Here is a 23,348-nt window from a genome sequence, read left to right as displayed (position 1 = left end):
GACCCAGTTCCCTGATTCTTAGCGGTTGAAACCAATGGCTTCATAAAGAGCTCCTCTTATTTTAGTTATAAAGGTGCTGAACAGTGTGCCTTCAGGCTTTGCTAGAATTTGCCAGAAGTGGGAAGTCATCACTATCAACATGGTCATTAGTTAACGTTTGTTTACTGAGTGCCAGCAACGTTTTTGGTGTTATAAATACACAGAGAAAGACACTGTTGGGCTTGGGATTGGTTTTCTGCAGCGGTGGGAGAGAGGATTTGGTCTTGAATGTTCTTTTCCTACTCGGAGGTAGGAGTGGGGAATGTGCGGTCATCTTGGGTCTCATTCTGTGTACTGGGATGCTACTCTCACTTGTTTATTAATTGATGATATATATAATACATAGAACAAAAATATGTATATTTACACACGTGCACATGCATAAGCAAAAAGTACACATAAATTTCATTTTTATTAGACAATTTAAAAAATATTTTGCTTTTTTGGCTTTTGGTGAAAAAGTCATATCCCCCAAGATATCCAAGTCACTGTATCTTCTAATTATCTTCTATTTATAACATACTCATACTGCTAATATAGAGAATGTGTTAAAAAATTATGCAGAGGTATTTGTATATATAAATATTTTTATGCAAAAGTTAACCAGCCTCTTGAAAGAATGGGAAGCTTCTCTAAAATATCTGAAATGACAATTAGGATTCCTAGAAGATTAATCATAGAATACCTTTTAGACCCTTGTCCATATCTAAACCTACAGGAGTTTTCATTTTATTTCACCCAAGTTATTTAAGAGGCAATCATTGATAGTAGCTTTTGGTTATAGCAAAATGTGATGGTGACCGAAAGATACACCTTAACACTTGAAATTAAAATTTCATTCTGAAAGTGAAACTCGGGAAAATCAATGAGTTAAGTCATTACATCAGATAAGTAACTGTACAGATAAGTGACTATAAAGAGTTTTAGGAAACACACAAGGTTTGGACTAGGGTGTGTCTTTATTATGCTATGCTTATGTTAGCATAAAGATATAACTTAATGATTTGTTTTAAACTCATTGTGAAATTGAAGGGGTTTGAAGAGAATGGAGTCCTGAAACTGACAATACAGGGGTAAGACTTTGCCTAGAGAGTGTTAATTTTGTATTCCTACTCTTATGTTTTTGTAAACATTTTTTAAAGAACTCCCCTTTTCAAACCAAACCTAGATATAAAACAGGTAAAAGCAGAGGGGCTCTGGTTGAAACAGTACAAGGTAGTTGGCCTTCCCTTTGCCCTGAGTTGGCTTGAGGCAACTTTGCCAAACCACAGGACTCCCAGGAATTTAGTTTGAACACCATCACCCTTGGGAGCAAAACCCCCTAGCCATGGCAGAAAGAGACTTTAATTATAGGAAAAGGGCATGGGGACACTGGTTAGTTAATTCTTCTCTGACTTTGAGTACAGTAAACAGTCTTTCATGAAAATGTTAGAGTAGTCAGTTTGCTCGGAGTTTGTAGTTTACACTTTATCAATAAAATGGCATCCTGTTTTTAAATTTTTTTCTTGTATCAGTCTCCTATGAGGATAGTTAATGTGAGTCCATCCTTGAAAGACCAGAATACTCTTGTGCTTATCTTGGGATTAAAATTTTAAAAAGGAGAGGATGACTAGCCTTTGTGTTGTTAGAGCTGAGCCTACACCATGGCTGTAGGAAGTTTGTGCCAATCTGTGGTGTCCTGCTAATAATTAGAGCTCCTTTATTGATTGAAATGATGGGGCTGGGATCTGCCATAAAACTAATTTTTTATGCTTACTCCTATATTTCTTAGAACTTCCATGAAAAGATGATTACCTTTTAGTAGAAAAAACAGATTTGTATTACCCTAGTCCATCAACATTATTCATCTTTGAGAACTTTTTTTTTCAAATTACCAACCTATTAGTTCTGCCCAAATGTTGTTTCATGAAGACCACACATTTGTGAAATATTAAATAAGTCTTGTGAAGTATCAGTTTGTAAAATAGTGGTCATAACTCTGAAGACTCTGTTTATAATATACATGGAATAAAAATGCTGGAAATCAGCTATTTCTATTCTCTAAGCAAGCCCATTCTTTTATATATGTTTGTTACCTTGAGTTTTCAAAATACTCAGTTTAGGATTGCTTATTAATGTGTAATCTTGGTTCCCTGAACTGTGAAGTAAACTACGTTTTTTTCTTTGTTGTCCCTCAGGCAGAAATTTGGCTTTTCTACTATTTATCATAGCTTCTCAGTTGTGTGTCCTTTCTTTCTAATTTATACCTTATTCTAGACAGTTGCACCTATAAAAATAGAAATAAAAAGCCAAGAAAAGTTTACTTTAAAAATATTCAGTTGAAATCTCCTCTTAGTTTACATATATTTTAAGTTTACATTTCCTCTAGTAAGCCGATGACTAAATTATTTACATTTAAAAAATTTTTAAAGTGATTTATTATATCATTGCCCACAAATGGAAACATGGCTAACAAGTATTGAATGTTGAACTGTGTGGTAATTGAGAGAGATTCAGAGATATTTTTGGTATTATTTCACCCATGGGTATCACTTTGGCATACAAACAGGGTAGAGTAGAATGAAGTAAAAAATAAGGAAATTTCAAATAAATGTTTATTACAAGGGAAAATAAATTTCTATATCATTTTTAAAAATCTTTGTATTTGCTACTTTCCATGGAGACCTACTCTTTAATGTAGTGTGAGAACTAACTATGGGTTTTGAAATAGGTTAATATCCATCATCCTATCATCATCATCACCATCATCATCAAAGAACACTAACCTGTCAAATAATCATCAAATAATCTGAATTTTCTTCCACATCTGCTACTAACGTGATTTGTGATGATGAGCAAATACTACCATTTTGGAAATTCATCTCCAAAGTTGTCATAATAAATGTCCTACTCTCCTCAGCATGGTTCTGTGAGGCTAAAATAATACCTGAAAAAATAAAATTTTAGAAAGCATAGCACTAATGCAAGATGGTATTCTTATGTACAGAGGCACCAAAATATAGTGGTAATGCAGGCAGGCTTTGGAGACAGACTTTATTGGTTCATATTGTGACCCTTACTAGATATTTGACCTTGAGCAAGCTGCTTAATCCTAGAGCGCCACAATTTCCTCATCTGTAGATCAGGGCTAATAATACTCCATCCCTGATAGTGTTGTTGTGAGGATTAAATGAGATAATAATGTGTAGCACTTAGTACAGAGGCTGGGACATTGTAAGTGTTCCTTGCTCTTAAATAATATTTAAATATCTCTTGTAATATCAAATTTTGAATTACTCAGTGATGCTTGGTTCAAGCATTCATAGCTTGTTAAAAACAATTCAGACTGAAGTCTTCTGGTTCAGATCACAAATGACTTTATGGAAGAGATTTATTCCCTTCAGCAAAAGGAGGTCGTGAGGATACTGCCTAGGCTACAGGAAATCCCAGGAAATATTCTCAAATTCCTTTTCAGCTGTGGTACCATCTTTTTGAACCTACAAGTTCAAATTGCTTTTAAATGAATCACTCAGTTCTTCCTCTGGCCAGGAATACTTTCATTAGGATTATCGTTTGATCAAAATGAAAACTCCCCAAATCATGGCAGTTTTCACGACCAAATTTCTTTATACCTGGTTTTGACTTTGTGGGAAATGCCACGCCCCACTGCCCCGACAGCTCTGTGTAATGTTTTCTGCTATGACAGGGCCTCACTGGGGAAATCCTAGCTGAAGATAATAGCATGATATATTAAATGTTGCCAGTATTCCATTTAATAATAAGCAATTGCATAACAGGCTTTTTAAATACCTAAGTAAAAAGTGATACATTAATATTGAGTACACTGCTACTGTAAAGTCCATTCTCCTCCTGATTTCCAACCAACACCATTTAACTGCCAACCTACTATTACAAGAGTTTACTATTTTATTCTTGCTCCAAAATGGCATCAACAGCGATGGGGTGCTTTCAGGGGATTGTTGAACAGATTTTTTTCAACAAAGGGGGAAGCTTGAGGAAATGCAAAACAGCCACTGTAGGCATGGCAAAGCTTTATCTCAGCACGCCTCAAATCCACACACCCCTTAATCAAACAAGCAGCTTTATGGCATGCGCAATTGCAACTGAAATATAACCGACTTCCGCAGAACTGGCTTCCAGAGGATTTCCTGTCCAAAAATGACCGTGTGGTCATCTGTAGCTAAATGGTTACAGATCGTCAAGTCAGCAAGGCACCCCCTCCCCAGCATTTGTGTGTTTTAAAAACAAGAGAGTCGAAGTGACCAAACCCTGTCATTTGCAGATTCTCTCTCTGGACTTCTTTGATTTCCTTTCTTTTCATTGGGTAAAAAGGGGAAAAACAAAACCCAGCCGACAAAAACCCTCCCTCCTTAATATCTGTTTGTTCAATGTGTCATTTCCCTGGGAGGTTATTTACAGGTTTCTCGCTGCTTAGCTTGTCTTGCCTGGTGATCACTGACTGAAAGAAGAAATCTGCCTTTTTGGGGCGAGCTGTGCCTTTAACCCCTTTGGTCGGCTCTTCCTTGGAGGCGAGCGAAGCGCGCTGCAGTGTCCGGGAACCCACCTAGAGGGCCCCCTTGACGCCAGCACATCCCCTGTCGGGCAGCTGCCTCTGCAGCCGAGCGGGCTGCTGCAGAGTTAATGTACAGTACCAAGGAGCCTGCAAGTGTCCTGAGCTGTTCAGAGCCGCCGGCAGGCACAGCCCAGGGCAGACGAGGCGGCTGCGACGATTCCAAAGGTTCTGCTGGAAATTCGGCGCTGGGGGACCCCAGTGGGAGCCTGTTGCCATTGTGTTTTAAAAGCATGCAAGGTCTGTATAGCTCGGGCGTGAGAATCTTTCAGAAGCTGTCAGAGCATCTGAGTAAATGACACCTACTGGGAAATTGAATTGGGGGTAAAAAGAGAGAGAAAAAAGAGAAGAGAAAGACAGCGGGGGAAGAAATTCTTAGACAACGTCTGACTTGCAGCTGTGAAAATTCATTTCTTTCCCAGGCAAAATATGAAAAGCCCGCACATGGATTTGATAACAACAAATTAGAGGGGTTTCTGCAGGGAAAGGATCAATAGCTTAGTCATTTGACTGAAAGAGAGCAGACAGCCTTATTAAGGGGTTAGGCAGCAGAAATGAATTTCCTCCTGACAGCACCTTCTGAAGTCATGATGGGAGCTCATGGTGATCCTGTCCTGCAAAGCAGAAATTGCTCCTTGCCTTCCTACTTTTGCAGTTGAAAACCAGCAATTCTGAGATTGGGGAGAGAAGTTGGCTTTTGGTTATACATGGTTGCTAGCCCCTCTGCCCAGGTCTTTGTCCGACACGTCTCAGAAGGCAGCACTGCGTTAAAGTGACCACACATGAATATGTGTCTAAGAAAGAAGAAAAAGCAGTATTCATTTCTAAAGGACAGCATGGCAAAGCAACCTGAAGTTTCCCATTTCCCTTCTAACACTTCTTTAACAAGGATAACAAGAAACTGTCTTTTGACTCCTTTTTTCCCACATTCCAGAGTCCTTCCTGCAAGGATGCATTAATTTCCACTCTAGGCAGTTGGATTTTACTGGGACAATATTTGTCACCATTTAGGATTAGCGAATGAACTGGTTATTTTAGTGTGTTGACTAACTAGTGGAACCTAAATGGGTGGACCGATACCTGCAGTACTCTGTGATGTTTCTTTCTTCAAACCCTGGAAAGGCTTTTGTTGTTGCTCTTTGTTTTTTTTTGTGGGGGGGGTGATTTTTGGGGATTCAGTACTTGTTGCAATAATTGCCCATGATAGCTGCTCAAACAGGAGAGTTGGAATTCATCTTTGAAAATCACTACATGTAACATACGAGACAAGGAAAATATTAATGACAGAAGATCTGCCAACATGATGCACGTGAATAATTTCCCCTTTAGAAGGCATTCCTGGATATGGTGAGTAATCGATATCCCCTTCAGTTGGTAATGCTCAGAATTATAAAATTCCATGACAGGTGCCAGAGGTGGGTTTGTCTTGAAAAAGAATATTGGTCTCAAGTGAGGATGAAAAGTAAAACATGTTTAAAACCAAATGCTGTCTGAGAAAGTAATGGTTATGCAAAAACAAATTTCTTGTTAATATAAAAGCATCTCAAGTAAGAAGTCAGGTATGAGGGCATTGACAATTGCTAACTGATTTCATTGAGAGACAAAAACAAACCAAAAAAAGCAGCACAGCAACTTTGAGAATGACAACTATTTAATAAGTAAAAGAAAAAGGGAGGTTTGGGATTTGACTTCTGCTTTTTGTCTTCTTTTATTTGAAAACTCCCTGGGGAAGGACACATGTGCATTTCTGACATCTCATGCCAGTTTGCTTGGCCTTAGATCTTTGTAAATTTCCAAAAGAAGGTTAAGGGAAAACTTAGAATGTTGACTCAGTTTTAAAATGACATTAAGATGTGTTGGTGCCTCACACTAAAGGAATATTTTAACTATTCAAGAAATATTTCTACCAGAATGAACCAATTTCATAGAATTCTAACAGATGAATCATGAGGTGCTCAGACTCTCATAGAACATGCTTAGTGCATTGAGATTTGGTCGTGTATTAAGGTTCAGTGTAATGAATTAAGGTCCCTGGGCATGTGACATCATGCACTATTTCTTGTTAGAGTTTATGACTAGACATTTATAGGAACTAGTTGCTGAGGGTCGTGTAAGGGCAAAGCTCACTATTTAAAGATTGCCTGTTTCACCTCACCTTTAGGGTTGACTGGATTCAATTTCTCATAGCAGGAACTTTGTGAATGCATGCTAAAGGCACCGTTTAAGGTTTTGTGGCTATGAACATGGTTTGGTTTGGATACTGCACTGTATCTCATTTTGAAAGTATATTTCTCAGGTATATTTTTTGGCTGGCCTTAGGATAAGTGATACACGTCAAATACAGGTTTCTGAGGGTTTTCTAGTTGCTTTTATGGCAGTGTCTCAAATGAAAGTGTCCTGATAGCTTGAGGGTCCACCAAAATCCCCTACTGATTTATTACAGACATTTTAGCTTGTTAGCTGAAAATCAGTTACAGAGAAGGGTGAGTGACCTCCTCGGTCACTGGGCAGGTATTCATTTTCTATCAATATCAGATACATCCAGAATCGACACTGTGGCGTATCTTCCTTCTCTGCCGCCCAGAGCCACTGTCCCCAGTGTCTAATGTGCTTGGGAGGGAGTCTGGGTGACATGCCTGCAAACCTCAGTGGCCCACTTCCAAGTGCATCATCAGAGTTCCCGACTTGGGGGGAGCTTTGGTGCCATCGCTTTGCTGGACCTGATGGTGAGGGTCAGGCATCAGCAGTGAGGTCTTTGTCATTCTTACCGATACAGTCACATAAATAGTCTTAAACCCTAAGATTAAAAGGTCATGGAAACAGTCCCTGGCACATAGTAGGTATTTGTCCATTTTTTTTTTTCATCGATTTCTTATGCCTTCCTTCAAGGTTAATTTTGTACCTATTAAGATTTGTTTAGGGAAAAACATTACCATTCTCATTTCTATAAAGTGTACTTTGCTATAGAGCAACAGTTTTTGTTCTGCCTAAGCCTTGCTGTTTGGGTCTATTTGTTTATATTACAATAGGAAGGATGCAAGGTACTCTTTGAATGCCTAACATCATAACCACCTTTTATTTTGTTGTTGTTGCATTTACCTTGCCTCTGCTTTTGACTAGAAAGAAACGAGCTATTCAACTCTATAGTTTTTGAAAGAATGCAAATGTGCTTATTCATGCTCCTCTAGATCTGTAACATATATGTTTGAAAGCGTTACAGGGAAGTTGAGAGCCCTGTTGGTTTTCTTTTGTGCCTGAAGCTAGGTAACCCTTCGTACATTTCACTGCATGATGTGCCAATTTGTTGGTATCATGGTCAAACAGATCCACGGTGGAATGTGAGTGTTCTGTGTATCTATTCTTGCCTGGGCCCTTTAGAAGGATTCATTAATAAGATGTTAAACTCAAAGGAAGAAGGTGGTGGCTTTTTCCAGTTGACCCAATTAATGTTGTGCTCTACTTCCCCAATTGTTGTTTCTTTTTTATTTATAACCTCACCTTTCAGTACCATGGTAAGAGATTCTAGGTGTTTGTTGACAGAAAACCTTCTTTCCCTTTGTCCTACTGTACGTGTCCCCCATTGGATTGGATTGCATGCTTATGAATGATCCTGCTAAGAAAAAAGGATTTGCCAAGTTGTTCTCTTTTGCATCTCCAAAGTCTCTCTTTCCTCATTCTCACATGCAGGTCTTTTTTTTTTTTTTCCCCACAAAGCGGGTAGATCAGAAGTTGGCAACAGCTCGATGCCAGGGAGTAATAAACATTTTAAAGGAGATGTGTGCTTCGGGTTTCACAAGCTAATCTCTACGAAGGCTCTAAACCCTTTGGATAGGCAGGGTACAGAGGTGCACACTTAGTTCTCTTCTGCTTTTTAAAGGAGCAAGAAGGAGGGAGAGTTGAGATGCAGGAGGACCACGTGGAGTCTTCAAAAGTTCATCAGAGGTAGTGGTTCCAATAGAAGCCTAGGTGTAGAGTTCCTACTGTATCTCTCATCCTCCAGCCCTGGGGCTAGTGTGTTGATAATTGAGCAATAGTATGACAGATTCATCGTTTAATGGTTCCAAGCAACAGTTAATAAGCAGTCTTTTACTTGTCTTAATAGAACACTACCCTTTGAGAGCTAAAAGAGTCGTAAGAAGAATGTGCTTTCCCAGTTGAAAGCTACGTTAGAAAAATTTGCTGGAGGATTTTATTGCAAAGGCTTCTTTCCATTACACTTTTCAACCTTTTTACTGCCAAGCCAAACAAAGATAAGGGTTCACCTCACTCGGTAAATAAGTACCACATAGCCCTTACTTTTTATTCTGGCTACTTGTGAGAATATAGTGGTAGCCTGGCAATTCAGGAATGGGTCTTCTTGCATGGTTGGAAGAAGGGAAATGCAAGTCAGCTTTCTAGGAATTTAAATTTCATCTCGTAGCTATTAAGAGGACTCTTTAGAAGCATCATGACATGGAATCTTTATGCAGGGATCTAATAAGAGGGACATAACATAGTGTGCCTAGCATGTGTTTGCAGCTTTTTGCCTTACTTAAAATAAGTAACAACTTTGTATAATCTGATTTATAAAAACTCTGTAATTTCATGCCAGAAATGCCAGGGCCATGTTGCATGCAACTGACTTTGACATTTATAAAATTTAGGAGGGCATTTTATTGAAATACCTTGGCATCCTTTTTTATGATGGACTCCAAGGACTCAGGGAGAGGACTGTGGGAGATAGAAGCCAAAGGCCCCTGCTAGGGCAGACTGTCCTGCGCTGCTCTCTGTGGGCTCCTCTGAGGAAACCTGAGCAAGATTTGGGACTAGTGATTGTGGACGGTGATTAACTATTTCGCTTATTTGACACGTAGGATTTAACTTTTTAAAGCTCATACGTTTAAATACTTTTACCAAACTCTGTCTGTGGTGCTGAGAGGTCACTTCCATCAGGAGGCAAAATGGGGTGATTATAGCACTTCGACTCAACATTGAGGCTGCTTTTTCCCTTTTCTAGACCCCTACATTCTTTCATTGGATTTGCCCTTTCCTGGTTCCTAATAAGATTTAATCTAGCAAGTCACAGTTTGGTTGTTCCTCTGTAAACCAAGGGTTCAACTCACATACCAACCCGTTTTGTTTTTTTTCTTTGACCTAATTCCTTTATGGAATGAAGCATGATATAAATATATCAATGATATTGTATACACACACACACACACACACACACATAATTTCAACAGCAAATCCAGTGAGATCAGAGAAGGCAAGATGGCCTGCTTCTTAATGAAAGGATAGTCCTTCTTATCTAGCCTGTTAGAGTCTCATCTTTTAAGTTTTTCTTCTCTTTGTATGTCAAGACTACAGGAACTCAACCCAGAATTGCATTTTCCAAAGTTTATGTTTTGGCCTGTACATATAATATTCTCACTTGTCTTATGAGAGTTTTAGTGGGTGGGAGAACTGTTGCGTTCGATGACTGTATGCTTTGAAGGACAAAATGTATTAAGTCTCATGCAAGATAACAGAGCTCTGCTCATTTTAGTCAAGCTAAAATTCTGCCAGTGTCTGCTTGTCTTCTAATGACATTTCAGGTCATGGCTGACCTTGCTTTAGTAGCACGTCTTCCTCTGAGTGACAGAACTACCCAGAACTTCCCGTATGCAAATACCAAACTCTCAGCTTGATTCTGAATTCCTGTTATGGCCATATACAATTTGTTTGTAAACACTTATGGCCAGTAAAGTTTAGGTAGAGCTCATAATTACACAAGCTCATCTTGTTCACAGATCCCTGGGGCTCAATAGCAAAGTCAGCCACTGTTTAAGGTATAAGTTCAGGTTAAGATAAAATACAGCAAAGATTTTCTTTTAGATGAAATATTCATCCTATTAAACGTATAATTTTTCTCTTGGCTTACTATTTTACTGTCTTTTAGTGCCCCTAGCTACAGCCTCCTTAATTTCTGTTAGCAATACCTTATAATTTAAGCATGAAGATGAAAATTCATTTTTTAAATTTTTAAAAAAATTTGATTAAGGAATGGTATGACAGAGGAGGAAAGTTGCTATCAGTAATTATCAGTGTGCCCACAACTTACGAAAATTAACTATAACTTTCAGTTGCAGCAGACTTTCTACTGTAGTAACATAGTTTGTGTACTTTAAACTGCTGATAGGTTACATCCTCACTGGGCTAAGTGGGTGGCCCAAGACAGGGAAGTCTCTACAGAAGGAAGAAAGGGAGAAAGTATTCTCCATCGTCTGAAAATGATTAGCTGTGGGTTTGGGATGTTTTGCTTTTATTAAATTCTTCACTTTCCACCCCCTTGTTTCTGCACTCACTTGAGCTGACTGTTACTGAGTTACTTCCACTAATGCTGAGGTATCCAGGTTCCAAGAAAAACAGGCAAGTAAGGGAAAAAAGGAAGATAGTTCAGAATTCTGAGAGGAAGATCCCAAGGAGGGAACTTAACAACCAGTTTCCCACTTGCCTCGGGCTAGAAGTTTCTTTCTTTCTTTTTTGAAAAATAGCCGTACTTCACCCCTTCCCCCTATGCCTTCAGTTGCCCCCCACAGACATTCGTGCTCACAAATACCCTGGCTAGCTATAGAATCATCCCACTATTTTTTTTTTTTTTTCGCTCCGCGGCATGTGGGATCTTCCCGGAACGGGGCACGAACCTGTGTCCCCTGCATCGGCAGGCGGACTCTCAACCACTGCGCCACCAGGGAAGCCCCATCCCACTTTTTTTTTTTTTACAATAGTTCCAAAGTGTCGCCAGGCCAAAGTTAACTTCTGTAACTATTTACCACTTGATGGACTATTAGATGGTGTTTCTAGTTGTTACAGAAGTACCAGACTATTAACATACCCAAGACAACATATTTCAACTGGCGATTATATTGTGTAAAATTCGGAGATATATATTTGGTTTCAAAGATGGATAATCCAGATTCTATATGTTAGGCTATTGGCTGGAGAAAAAAGAAACGAAACAAAACAAAAACCCTCCAGGTTTCTAACTCTAATTCTGGTGTTACTGCTTTGTGTGACCTTGTGAAAGCTCTCAGAGCTCTTTACCTGTTGAAGACAATTCAGGGGATATTTACCTGCTTCATTTTGAAGAGTAGACCATTAAGGGAACTTTCATAGCACATTGGTAAGAATCACTTATTAGACTGGTAAACGTGACATGCCGAAGTCTTTCGGGTGAAGTTCTTAAATATAGGTAACAAATGTAACTACTGTGTATTTCATGGAAGAGGTCAACACTGATGGAACCCAGGCCACATGTTTTCATATAAATGACATCCTTTAATGACAATGGTAACTTTCAGAGGTGAGTCTTATTTGAACCCCTGTTTGCAGGTGAGGACAGTAATGCTCATAGAGGGTAAAAAACTTGCTCAAGGTCGCATGTCTATTACTTCGGAAAGCTGACCCACTGAAACCAGGTCTGGCCTCATTTTAAAACCCAGTGTCTTTTGATTCACCATATTGTTCTGTGGCAGATGCCTTAGCATTCAGTCTGTGGACCTACTGGAAAATAGATTAGCAATAAGACCAGAGAAAATAAGCAGATTCCCTATTAGTTAGCAAGTCGGGGAATTACATGGGGTGACTAGTGAATGTCAAAGGGTTTCCCTGAGAAACCCATCCTGTTCATGTTAGGACTATGACCTGTACTTCAGCCATGGCAGCAGATCTTTTTGTGTTTTCTCGAAATTTTACAGGGAATTTGAAGTGACCCCTGTTCCTGGGGCCACTCTGGTCTATGAGGGTTTTTTTTGTGAATTAGGGAAAGGTGCTTCTTTGGGCGGATACACTTCAGGCAAATGAATTGAAAATGCAGACAGTGGCGCTTGGTGAATGGACAGAGCCTCTGTGCAAAGCAAGAGGCACCCCTTCCTCTGTGCACAGCCTCAACCAACAGAGCAGAGATGAACTCAGCCTCACTCACCGAGCTCTTGGGCAGTGATCACACTGCACAGCCCTGGCCCTCCTTTGACCTAGGTTCCACCCCTACCTCAAAGGCGGTTGTGACAGTCAGATGAGAGTGCTTTGCTGCCAATAAAAATCATACAAGGTTTGGGTTTTGCTTTCATCAATATTACTTTCTTCCCAATATTCTAATTACAGGTCTTTAGAATTTTTTTTTTTGCACAGGTAAAGAATATTAACGTTTTCTACAATCAGAGCTAATGCGAAACAGCCAAAGAAACATTTTAATCACAAAATTGCCTGATACCCGAGCTGCTGAAAAATGCCATTCTTAGTGAATTGGATTAGAACACGTGGATTAGAACATGCTGATTTATTTATGCATAGGGGATGCCCAGATAAATATGATAACTACCAGTCCTGCCCTGAAGATACTCATAGACTAGTGAGGAGAACATCCACAGAAATGAATGATTACAGAACAGTGGGGAACATGTTAATACAGGAATATACAAAATGTTATGGGAGTTTAAAGGAAGATGCACCTTCCTTTAAACTGGTTGGTCTAAATACCTTAAAGAAGTCTAGAAATGAGGGACTAAAAGTATATCTGATGGATTTGAGAGTTAGTAATTATTGGCAACACATTGGAGAGTGGTTGAAGCGGGGGAGTTATACTTCGGGGGTTATAAAAGCACAGAAAAGTAGTATACACTCCTTTCAAAATTTTGGACAAGAAGGACAGAAAGAGGAGAGCAGAGGGGAAAAGGAGAGGAAGGCCCAGTAGTTAGTGAAGAACACCAGGTAATTTTAATGGCCTAGAGCACGTCCCAAAGGAAATATCCAGATATAGGCCCTGGACAACGTGTGAAGGACACGACTTCCTCCAAGATAGGAGGGAGGTGTGGAATGACAGAGGCAGATCGTGTAGAGATAAGGGAGGTAGAAGGGGAACTTGAGGCAGTTTGGTCTCATGCCCTCTGTTTTCTTTGGAAGGTAGAATTCAAGATCAAGATCAGGGCTTCCCTGGTGGCGCAGTGATTGAGAGTCCGCTGGTCAATGCAGGGCACACAGGTTCGTGCCCCGGTCCGGGAAGATCCCATCATGCCGCGGAGCGGCTGGGCCCGTGAGCCATGGCTGCTGAGCCTGTGCGTCCGGAGCCTGTGCTCCGCAACGGGAGAGGCCACAACAGTGAGAGGCCAGCGTACCGCAAAAAAAAAAGAAAACGGACAGCGATATGACAGAAATGAAACAATCCTGAACTACTAAATTAGGAACTGTTTTGTAATTACAGTTTCTCCTGTTGATTGTGTTTTAGGGTTTCCAAAGAACGCAGAATTGATTTTATCATTGTTGTCTTCTCCTTAGTAGTGTGGAAGTTGTTTTATGAACATGTTAATTAGACTGCAGTTCCAGTCTCATGACCTGATTTGGGAAATGTGAGATTTCCTAAGCTGCAGGGAAATAACTCCGGGGTGACAAACAGAAGTTCTAAGATTTTTACCTTGAGTTTTACCTTCAAATGAGTAAAAATCACAGTGAGAAGAGAAGGCAAAATGATCCAACTTTGCTCACTTTTTAATGGGTGCCTACCTTTCAGTGGTTTATGTTGTAATGTCACAAATCCATATATATGTAACCTGCTTTTACAAAGATTTCTTCAAAATCCTTCTGAAGTTGACTTGAAAGTGTCACCAGTCTCTGAGAAACTTACTGAAAGTAACAAAACATCATATGACTTTAACCAGAACTGGTATAACCTAGTTTAAATATTTATACATTTAAATTCTCTTTTATGTTTCCATGATACCTCAGGGGGAAAAATGACAAACATAAGGTGTAAATTAAGGGAACATTTTAAACAGCCTTATAATTTTTTTAGGCCATAATTATAAACCCTATCATGTACCATGAGTTTGGGAGATATTACGAATTCCTTTTATCTCTTCTAATCACTAGAACGTTCTCCCCGGTCAGCAGAGCTTCCTCTTTAATATCCTTGGCGTCCAGTGCTCACGATTACTTTGTACAGGGCTTTCTGTCTGGGAGTTCTGCTTCAGCTCCAAAGCTCTAAATAAGGTCCTGAGCAGTCCTAGTCACTTATAAGGAAATTTCATTCTGCCCTCCTTTTTAGTTCTCATGTTTTTCTCTTTTATTTTTTGCGGTACGCGGGCCTCTCACTGTTGCAGCCTCTCCCATTGCGGAGCACAGGCTCCGGACGTGCAGGCTCAGCGGCCACGGCTCATGGGCCCAGCCGCTCCACGGCATGTGGGATCTTCCTGGACCGGGGCACGAACCCGTGTCCCCTGCATCGGCAGGCGGACTCTCAAGCACTGCGCCACCAGGGAAGCCCATGTTTTTCTTCTTAAATCTGAAGATGAGGGGGTGCAACTAAATGATCTCTGTGGTGCTATAAAAATACCTACAGTTCTAAAGATTACCTTATCAATTTACTCATTTCTGGCTTGTTCAGGTGTAACTGTCCTTCAGTTAAAGGGAATGCTGAGAAATAATACTTTGATCCACAAGCTACTCTGGGGCTGAACTCCGATGCTTTTCTGAAGTATTTGGCCCTTCCTGTAGACAACTCAGCCTCTCAGCCTTAGGTATTTAGCTTAATTCCTTCTACATGCAACTTTATTTTTTAATTAATTATTTTTTTAATACATCTTTGTTGGAGTGTAATTGCTTCACACAGGGAGATCAGCTCGGTGCTTTGCACACAACTTGAAATAGCAGCCTTGTTCACGGGTAAGATGGCGATTTTATGCTCATTAATGCTGATATCACCAGTAATTGAGAAAATGTGTCTCACGTACCATTTATGTGTCCCTTATATCTTCCCAACTCTTCTCTGGGTCAAAAGTCTGAAGCTTATCCTTGTTCATCCAGCCTCCATCTAATCTAAGGAAGTAACATGGGGTGAAGTTCTCAATATCAGATCCGTAGTTGTTGGGTTGCTTTGTGTATTTGCTTAGTACATTTACAACAAATAATTGGCAACATTATGGAGAGGCCCCTGATGTCTTAGAGAAGAAACGTTAGCGAGTTGATAATGGGCAAATTGATAAGACCCCAGGATTGCTGAGAGCAGTGGAAGAGACCTCTTGTAAGTCATAAAGTGTGGCATTGGAGTCTTGGCAGTTTGAGTTCTAAAAGAAGAAAATATTTGTGGAAAAATCCCATTTTCTAGAAAGTAATCCAGGCAAGTTTGATTTCTGAGAGAAGTGAAATGTTCTGGTGGGTCAAGTTGTCACCATTTTAAAGATTGGCCCCGTTCGGCCTTCCTGCACATGTTGCTTCCAGGAACTTCCTGTGACCAAGCTAACCTGTGAGACTTCACAGTAACAAATGACATTCCGTTCTCTTCATGAGAGTAGCCACCTAGACCACTTTGTTCTACTTTCTATCCTCAGCTCCCACACATTGCTACACCCACAGGTACTCTATAAATTTTTCCTCAGTTAATGAGTACATGCAAAGAAAAGAATGAGTAAAAAAAATTGTATGGTTGGGTATTATTTACTTCAATAACCTTTTGCATTATTCAAATAATGTTACTGTGCCATGTTTTGAGATGAAACAAAGGAACTTATGCTATTAAAATAATAAAGATAATAATATATATCACATTTGAGAGGTTATTAATGCCAAGTATAGACTAAAGTTTCTATATACGTTATCTCATTTAATCCTCCCCAAAATCCATGACAAGGGTGTGTTATCTGCTTCTTAAGGTGTGTAACCTTGGGTAAATTATCTAACCTCTCTTTGTGTTTCAGTTTTCCCACTGGTGAAATAGGGGTAATCAATAGTGCTCACTTCTTTGGGTGGCCTGAAGATTAAATGAGAACACCTGTCACTCAGTTAAGCAACCAATAAATGCTGGCTGTTGTTATCGTGCAGATTAGGAGAGTAGGCTGTGAAAGGTTAACCAGGTTGCCAAGGGTAATCTAGATGTCTAGTGGCAGGCCCCTTCCAACCTCGGCTCTGGATCGTTGGGAAGACTAAACTGCTTCTTTTGTATCATATTCTTGGAACCTTACGGCATATATCAGAGACAACGCCTTGGGCTGAGTTTGAATTACGGGGAATAATGCATTTCTCCTCATCTCTCTAACCTCAACAAGAATCACCAACCCTTAGAAAACTTCTAGAAATTTCCATAAAAATTTTCATCTTGAACATACATAATTCCCACACATCTTGGTTTCTGACACTCAGGACAGTTTAACTGAGTTTGCAGAGGCACCCATCCGCTGAATTGTGTTTATCTACAAAATCCAAATGCTATTGTTCCAAATCACCTCTGTATCTAAGATACTCCTTATTTCTTTAAAACCAATAACCAGTTCATTCACCTTTATGTACAAGAATCTTTCTTTCCTTGAAGACGTCTATGTTTTCTCCTTCTGGCAAGACAATATTGGGTAAATTAATATGCGGCCAGTCCATATCTTTATTTATAACATATGTCCTTTTCTTCATTTATAACATTTATATTACATTTTAATTATTTTTTGACAATACATGATACAGTTCTCAGACATGGCCCAGCCTCCATGTATGGCTCTTATCTCCTCTTTTCATACATCTTACGCTGTCAAGCTAGGCTCTAAAAAAGTTGTCCCCTTCATATCTCTTCTTTTGCCTAGAGAGTGTATTGGCTCTGTGTTGTACACCACAGAACATAGGCCCTGCTCACTTGGCCTCTGCCTTTCTTGTCTAATGCATATGTGTCAGCTTCTGTTAGTATTAATGTTTCTTCCCTTCTTATTGCACTATACATATCCTTGTATATACCCTTAAATATATCCATGTTTAAGACTTTTCTTCTCAAATTATGAGGCATTTATTAAGAACACTGTGCTAAGCACACAGAATTCAGGCAATAGTTTCAATCCTTGAACATCTTACTTGAATATGACCTAACTCTCCATGTACAGTTGTTTAGTTTTATTTTTTTAAATCAGAAAATGTGTTTTATCAGACATACTTCCCATGGATTATTTTTACACCCATAAGTTGCTTGTTTTGGCAAATATACAAAGTCATGCAATAATTATCCCAGTTTCTTTTATGCCCCTCTCCCAGTTCCAGCCCCCAATAACCACTAATCTGATTTCTGTCTCTGTAGTTTTGTTTTTTACCAAATATCACATAAATGAAATCTATAGTTAAAAATACACACACACACACACACACACACACACACACGTATATATCCATCTTTAGTATAGAAGTTACAAACATATTTTTAAGTCACAGAACCCTTTCTTGAAGCAAAAGCTTAGGCAGTGACTTAATATGTAAAATAGATATGACAGGTGTTGGGGAGCAGCTTTATTTAAATGCTGCACTTTGGAAGAAGGGCTGTTATAAATAAGGATATGGACTGGCTGCAGATTAATTTACCCAATATTGTCTTGCCAGAAAGAGAAAACATAGACATCTTCAAGGAAAGAAAGATTCCTGTACATAAAAGTGAATGAACTGGTTATTGGTTTTAAAGAAATAAGGAGCCCAGCTAGTCACCAGCCCCCACCTTGACCCCCTCCGCACCTTGTTCTAGCACCCTTGATGGAGCTCCGTGGTATCCGAAGACACTACCCTCCTCATGATGGGCCTTGTACTGCAGTGCACTTCTGCCTTCTTGACTTTTGTCATGAGGAACTCCTGCTCCATTGGGACTTGGTTTGCTTGTCCTTCCCTGACCTCCAGGTGGAGTAAGCCTTTCTTCCGTTCTCCTAGAGGTCCCGTACTTCCTGCAGCACAGTTTGTGTCACATACAGTAATTTCCCTCCACATGAAGAGAGACGGCTAACTTAGTGACGAAGAGCACTGACTCTGGATCCAGAGTGTCTGGTTCAAATCTGAACCCAAGCTTTTTAGCTGTGTGACCATGGCAAGTTGTTTAACCTCCCTGTGCCTTGGTTTCCTCATCTGTAAAATGGAGTTTGTAATAGTTTTCACCTCGTAGGCTGTTGTAAGGATGGAATGTTGTAACATTTATAAAGTGCTTGGAATGGGCCTGGTGTACAGATGCTCCAGTGCGGTTACTTGTTACTGGAGAAGTTGCTCATCCTGTCGGGTTGGGGTCCCTCAGAAGCAGGCCCTGAGAGAAGGACTTGAGTGCAAATGGTTTATTCGGGAGGTTATTCCAGGAAACACTGGCGGGGGGGGGGGGGGGGAGTGGGAAAAGGAGACAGGAAAGGAGAGAAAGCGCATACAGGGTATGTGAATTAACAAGAAACTGAAGTAGGCACCTGGGTCTCAGTCCTGCTGGGGACCTCTAGAAGATGATGTAGAACTTGCTTCAGAGTTGTCCTTCGCAAGAGATGAGGACCCTGCAGCATTTATCTTCCAACTCCCATTCCTCATTGGCTGATGGCTACTCCTAGGCGTGAATTCCCAGTATTCCAGCCTGACCTGCATGCAGGCAAAGCCTCAGACAGAGTATTGCACATGCTTAGACTAGGATTCCACTGGCATGTTATTGCTAAGGGGATATGGATAGGGCCCTGACAGTGATTGCTACAAGACTGTGAACAGAATTCTCCAGGGCTTTCTGTCTTATTCTGTTTTATTTTCCCTGGCCCATGTACTAGGCATCCATAGATCTTTATGGAGTAAGTGAATGATTGAACACATAGATTTTCTCTAATTGACCTTCAAAGGTTTTTGTAATTGTGTCTCACCCTATCGGTCTTTTTTTTTTTTTTTTTTAACATCTTTATTGGAGTATAATTGCTTCACAATGGTGTGTTACTTTATGCTTTATAACAAAGTGAATCAGTTATACATATACACATGTTCCCATATCTCTTCCCTCTTGCGTCTCCCTCCCTCACACCCTCCCTATCCCACCCCTCTAGGTGGTCACGAAGCACCGAGCTGATCTCCCTGTGCTATGCGGCTGCTTCCCACTAGCGATCTGTTTTACGTTTGGTAGTGTATATATGTCCATGGCACTCTCTCGCTTTGTCACAGCTTATCCTTCCCCCTCCCCATATCTTCAAGTCCATTCTCTAGTAGGCCTGTGTCTTTATTCCTATCTTGCCCCTAGGTTCTTCATGACATTTTTTTTTCTTAAATTCCATATATATGTGTTAGCATATGGTATTTGTCTTTCTGTTTCTGACTTACTTCACTCTGTATGACAGACACTAGATCCATCCACCTCATTACAAATAGCTCAATTTCATTTCTTTTTATGGCTGAGTAATACTCCATTGTATATACGTGCCACATCTTCTTTATCCATTCATCCGATGATGGGCACTTAGGTTGTTTCCATCTCCGGGCTATTGTAAATAGAGCTGCAATGAACATTGTGGTACATGATTCTTTATGAATTATGGTTTTCTCAGGGTATATGCCCACTCGTGGGATTGCTGGGTCACGTGGTAGTTCTATTTGTAGTTTTTTAAGGAACCTCCATACTGTTCTCCGTAGTGGCTGTACCAATTCACATTCCCACCAGCAGTGCAAGAGTGTTCCCTTTTCTCCACACCCTCTCCAGCATTTATTGTTTCCAGATTTTTTGATGATGGCCATTCTGACTGGTGTGAGATGATATCTCATTGTAGTTTTGATTTGCATTTCTCTAATGATTAATGATGTTGAGCATTCTTTCATGTGTTTGTTGACAGTCTGTATATCTTCTTTGGAGAAATGTCTGTTTAGGTCTTCTGCCCATTTTTGGATTGGGTTGTTTGTTTTTTTGTTATTGAGCTGCATGAGCTGCTTGTAAATTTTGGAGATTAATCCTTTGTCAGTTGCTTCATTTGCAAATATTTTCTCCCATTCTGAGGTGTCTTTTGGTCTTGTTTATGGTTTCCTTTGCTATGCAAAGGCTTTGAAGTTTCATTAGGTCCCATTTGTTTATTTTTGTTTTTATTTCCATTTCTCTAGGAGGTGGGTCAAAAAGGATCTTGCTGTGATTTATGTCATAGAGTGTTCTGCCTATGTTTTCCTCTAAGAGTTTGATAGTTTCTAGCCTTACATTTAGGTCTTTAATCCATTTGAGCTTATTTTTGTGTATAGTGTTAGGGAGTGATCTAATCTCATACTTTTACATGTACCTGTCCAGTTTTCCCAGCACCACTTCTTGAAGAGGCTGTCCTTTCTCCACTGTACATTCCTGCCTCCTTTATCAAAGATAAGGTGACCATATGTGTGTGGGTTTATCTCTGGGCTTTCTATCCTGTTCCATTGATCTATCTTTCTGTTTTTGTGCCAGTACCATACTGTCTTGATTACTGTAGCTTTGTAGTATAGTCTGAAGTCAACACCCTATCGGTCTTTAATTCTCATGATTTCATTCTCATAATCCCCAAACTATATTCCTCTTCTTTAATCATGTCAGTCTTCTTGCTGTTCTCAAATACATCCATCTCTTTACATGGGCTGCTCTGCCCTCTGCTCTAACTCAGCTCTACTCATTCTTCAAGTTCCCTCCTGTCTCCAGCATTTCATCTCTTCCATGGAACCTTCTTTGAACTCAGCTCACTTCTCTGAAGTGCCATTAACATAAAAAGACTGCACGTGGGTTTCCCTGGTGGTGCAGTGGTTGAGAGTCCGCCTGCCGATGCAGGGGACACGGGTTCGTGCCCTGGTCCAGGAAGATCCCACATGCCGCGGAGCGGCTGGGCCCGTGAGCCATGGCCGCTGAGCCTGCGCGTCCGGAGCCTGTGCTCCGCAACGGGAGAGGCCACAGCAGTGAGAGGCCCGCGTACAGAAAAAAAAAAAAAAAAAAAAAAGACTGCATAATTTAGTGTTTGATTATCTGCTGACTGGTGAGGTTCCATAATCAATGCGTGTTTCAAGGATAAATAAAAATATCCATGTCTTATATACCTCTGGTCCTTTTCACAAACTTGGGCACATCATACGTAGTCAGCACTATTAAATACTGAGAAGCAGTAGTGCCTGGGATTTGGAGTTAGACAACCATGATTACATCCTTGCTCTTTCACTTATGAGCTGTATATGACCTTGGGCAACTGGGTAACTTACTTACATCTCTTTTTTCCTTCATCTAGAAAATATAGCTAATGATCCTGCATCATACTGCTTAAGGATTAAATAAGATATTGTATGTAAAATGCTTAGCCCAGTTCTTCTCAAGAAGTAGGCGCTCAATCTACAGGATCTGACAGGTTCTTTTGATTCTGAAGTAATCAGTATCTTCTTAGACTTTTTGCATAATTCTTCTTTAGTTTTTCATTTTGCTATTGCTTTGATTTTCAGTTGTTTTCAAGAGACATTAAATGACATCTCAAGACAAAGTTTGATATTTGAAATGTTGAAAATGTTAAAATTTTATATGAAAAATAATTTCTCAGTTGAACCTTTGCAGTGAAAATGCAGTATTTTTCATGTTTCATTTAAAGTATCAATCATATCTATTAGCTAAGATGATAATTGGAAACTTGAAATTCCTTTGCATAGTAGAATAAAGTTTTGCTTTATCATGAATGAGCATCAAGGACTATTTTATATATATATAATTTTTTGATCGGAGCATACATTGAAAAATTAACTGCAACTTTAACATTTTAAGTTTCTAGAGCTGTGGTTCTCTTGTGGAAATGGTGAGGCTTAGAAAAGGTGTCATTGGGGAAGATAATTGTATCATATATCAGAAATTCCTGGAAGAGTTTGTGCAAAAAAACATTCAGCCCTCATCTTATCATCCCAGTAACAAGGACTGTCAGAATCTGGGGATGGAGGGATGGGTGGGAAGAGGAGATGCCATGTGCATTTTGGCAAAGCATTCGAGGGGTCTCGTACCCACTCTCTTAGCAGGTAGTACTATGCAAGAGAAGGAACCCACTCTTTAACACCATATTGAACTGAGTTCAGATTCACCTCTGGTAGTGACTGACTCATTTTGAGCAAATGATCTGACTTTTATGAGCATCATTTTTCTCATTCAAAAAAGAAAAATACAGTAGTACCAATCATCCAGATTTGTTGACGGGATTCAGTGAGATAATATATTATTTATTTGTTGGTTTAAGCCTTGCCTTGTTTCAGGCGGCATTTAAGGCAGCAGCAAAGATGTAGAACTATAACTTATAAGGAAAAATGGTAGGGAAGGGCAAAGGGAAGTGAGGTATGATATTAATACTCATATGCATTTGTAATGAGGTGAGGGAAATTATATTACCTTCACAAATGGCACCAGAACCTTCTTGGGGAAGAGAAATGCTTTTGCTGGAAGAAATACTTTAAAGATGCCCTTGGGGTAAGGAGAGAGTCCTTGAGGATTTGGCTGCTGGTAGGTGCTCAAGTGATCTGGGGGAGAATTTGGTCCTGCCGAGCCCACTAGGATGGCAGAGAAGCGGAAAAGAGAGTAGAAGAGAGGAGAGGAAGAGGAGAAGCCTAGGAAAGGCTGAGACCTATGTACACTCTGTCCATATACAGACGTCTCCTTCCCCAGCGACAGGAGAAAAAAAAAAGACCACGAATATCTGTATGTCTGATTTCAAGCCTTAGGAGGGCTTGAAGTAAGTCATTTTGATGGTGTTGATGGTACACAAATCAAAAGGACTTGTGTTGTATTAACAAGAGAGGTCAATGAGCCCCACCCCAAGAAATGATCACATGTCAAGGGTTGAGTTTGGAGACTTGCTGGTCATGAAGTTGGGAAGTTCAACACAGTTTTGTCAGATCACAAGAGAGCTTTCCAGCTTCTAGGAGTTTAACAGACCATGAAGTCCAAGGGTATTCAGATAAAATATATAAAACTCTTGCAAAGCTTCCTAGGAGCCGGTGTAAATCAGGAAGCTTTCGTACAAATCCCAGTGTC

The 23,348-nt window shown here is 39.9% G+C and overlaps 1 protein-coding gene across 14 annotated transcripts in view; it reads left to right on the top strand.

Moving 5' to 3' along the window:
• PDE4D (phosphodiesterase 4D) overlaps positions 1-23,348 on the top strand; it is a 1,449,034-nt gene that overhangs the window by 883,450 nt on the left and 542,236 nt on the right. Inside the window, exon 1 of one of the 14 annotated variants that reach the window (XM_067730750.1) lies at positions 4,355-5,956. The exons of the other annotated variants lie outside the window; for them this stretch is intronic. Within the exon in view, the coding sequence (XP_067586851.1) occupies positions 5,910-5,956 (47 nt within the window). The 5' untranslated portion in view covers positions 4,355-5,909. Of the gene's footprint in view, positions 1-4,354; positions 5,957-23,348 lie in introns of those variants that run through there. 14 annotated transcript variants of the gene reach the window in all.

The sequence above is a fragment of the Pseudorca crassidens genome, chromosome 3 (assembly GCF_039906515.1).
Source record: "Pseudorca crassidens isolate mPseCra1 chromosome 3, mPseCra1.hap1, whole genome shotgun sequence".
NCBI lineage: Eukaryota > Metazoa > Chordata > Mammalia > Artiodactyla > Delphinidae > Pseudorca > Pseudorca crassidens.
The sequence above is the reverse complement of the archived record's forward strand: the minus strand, read 5'-3'. Positions and strand labels throughout refer to the sequence as shown.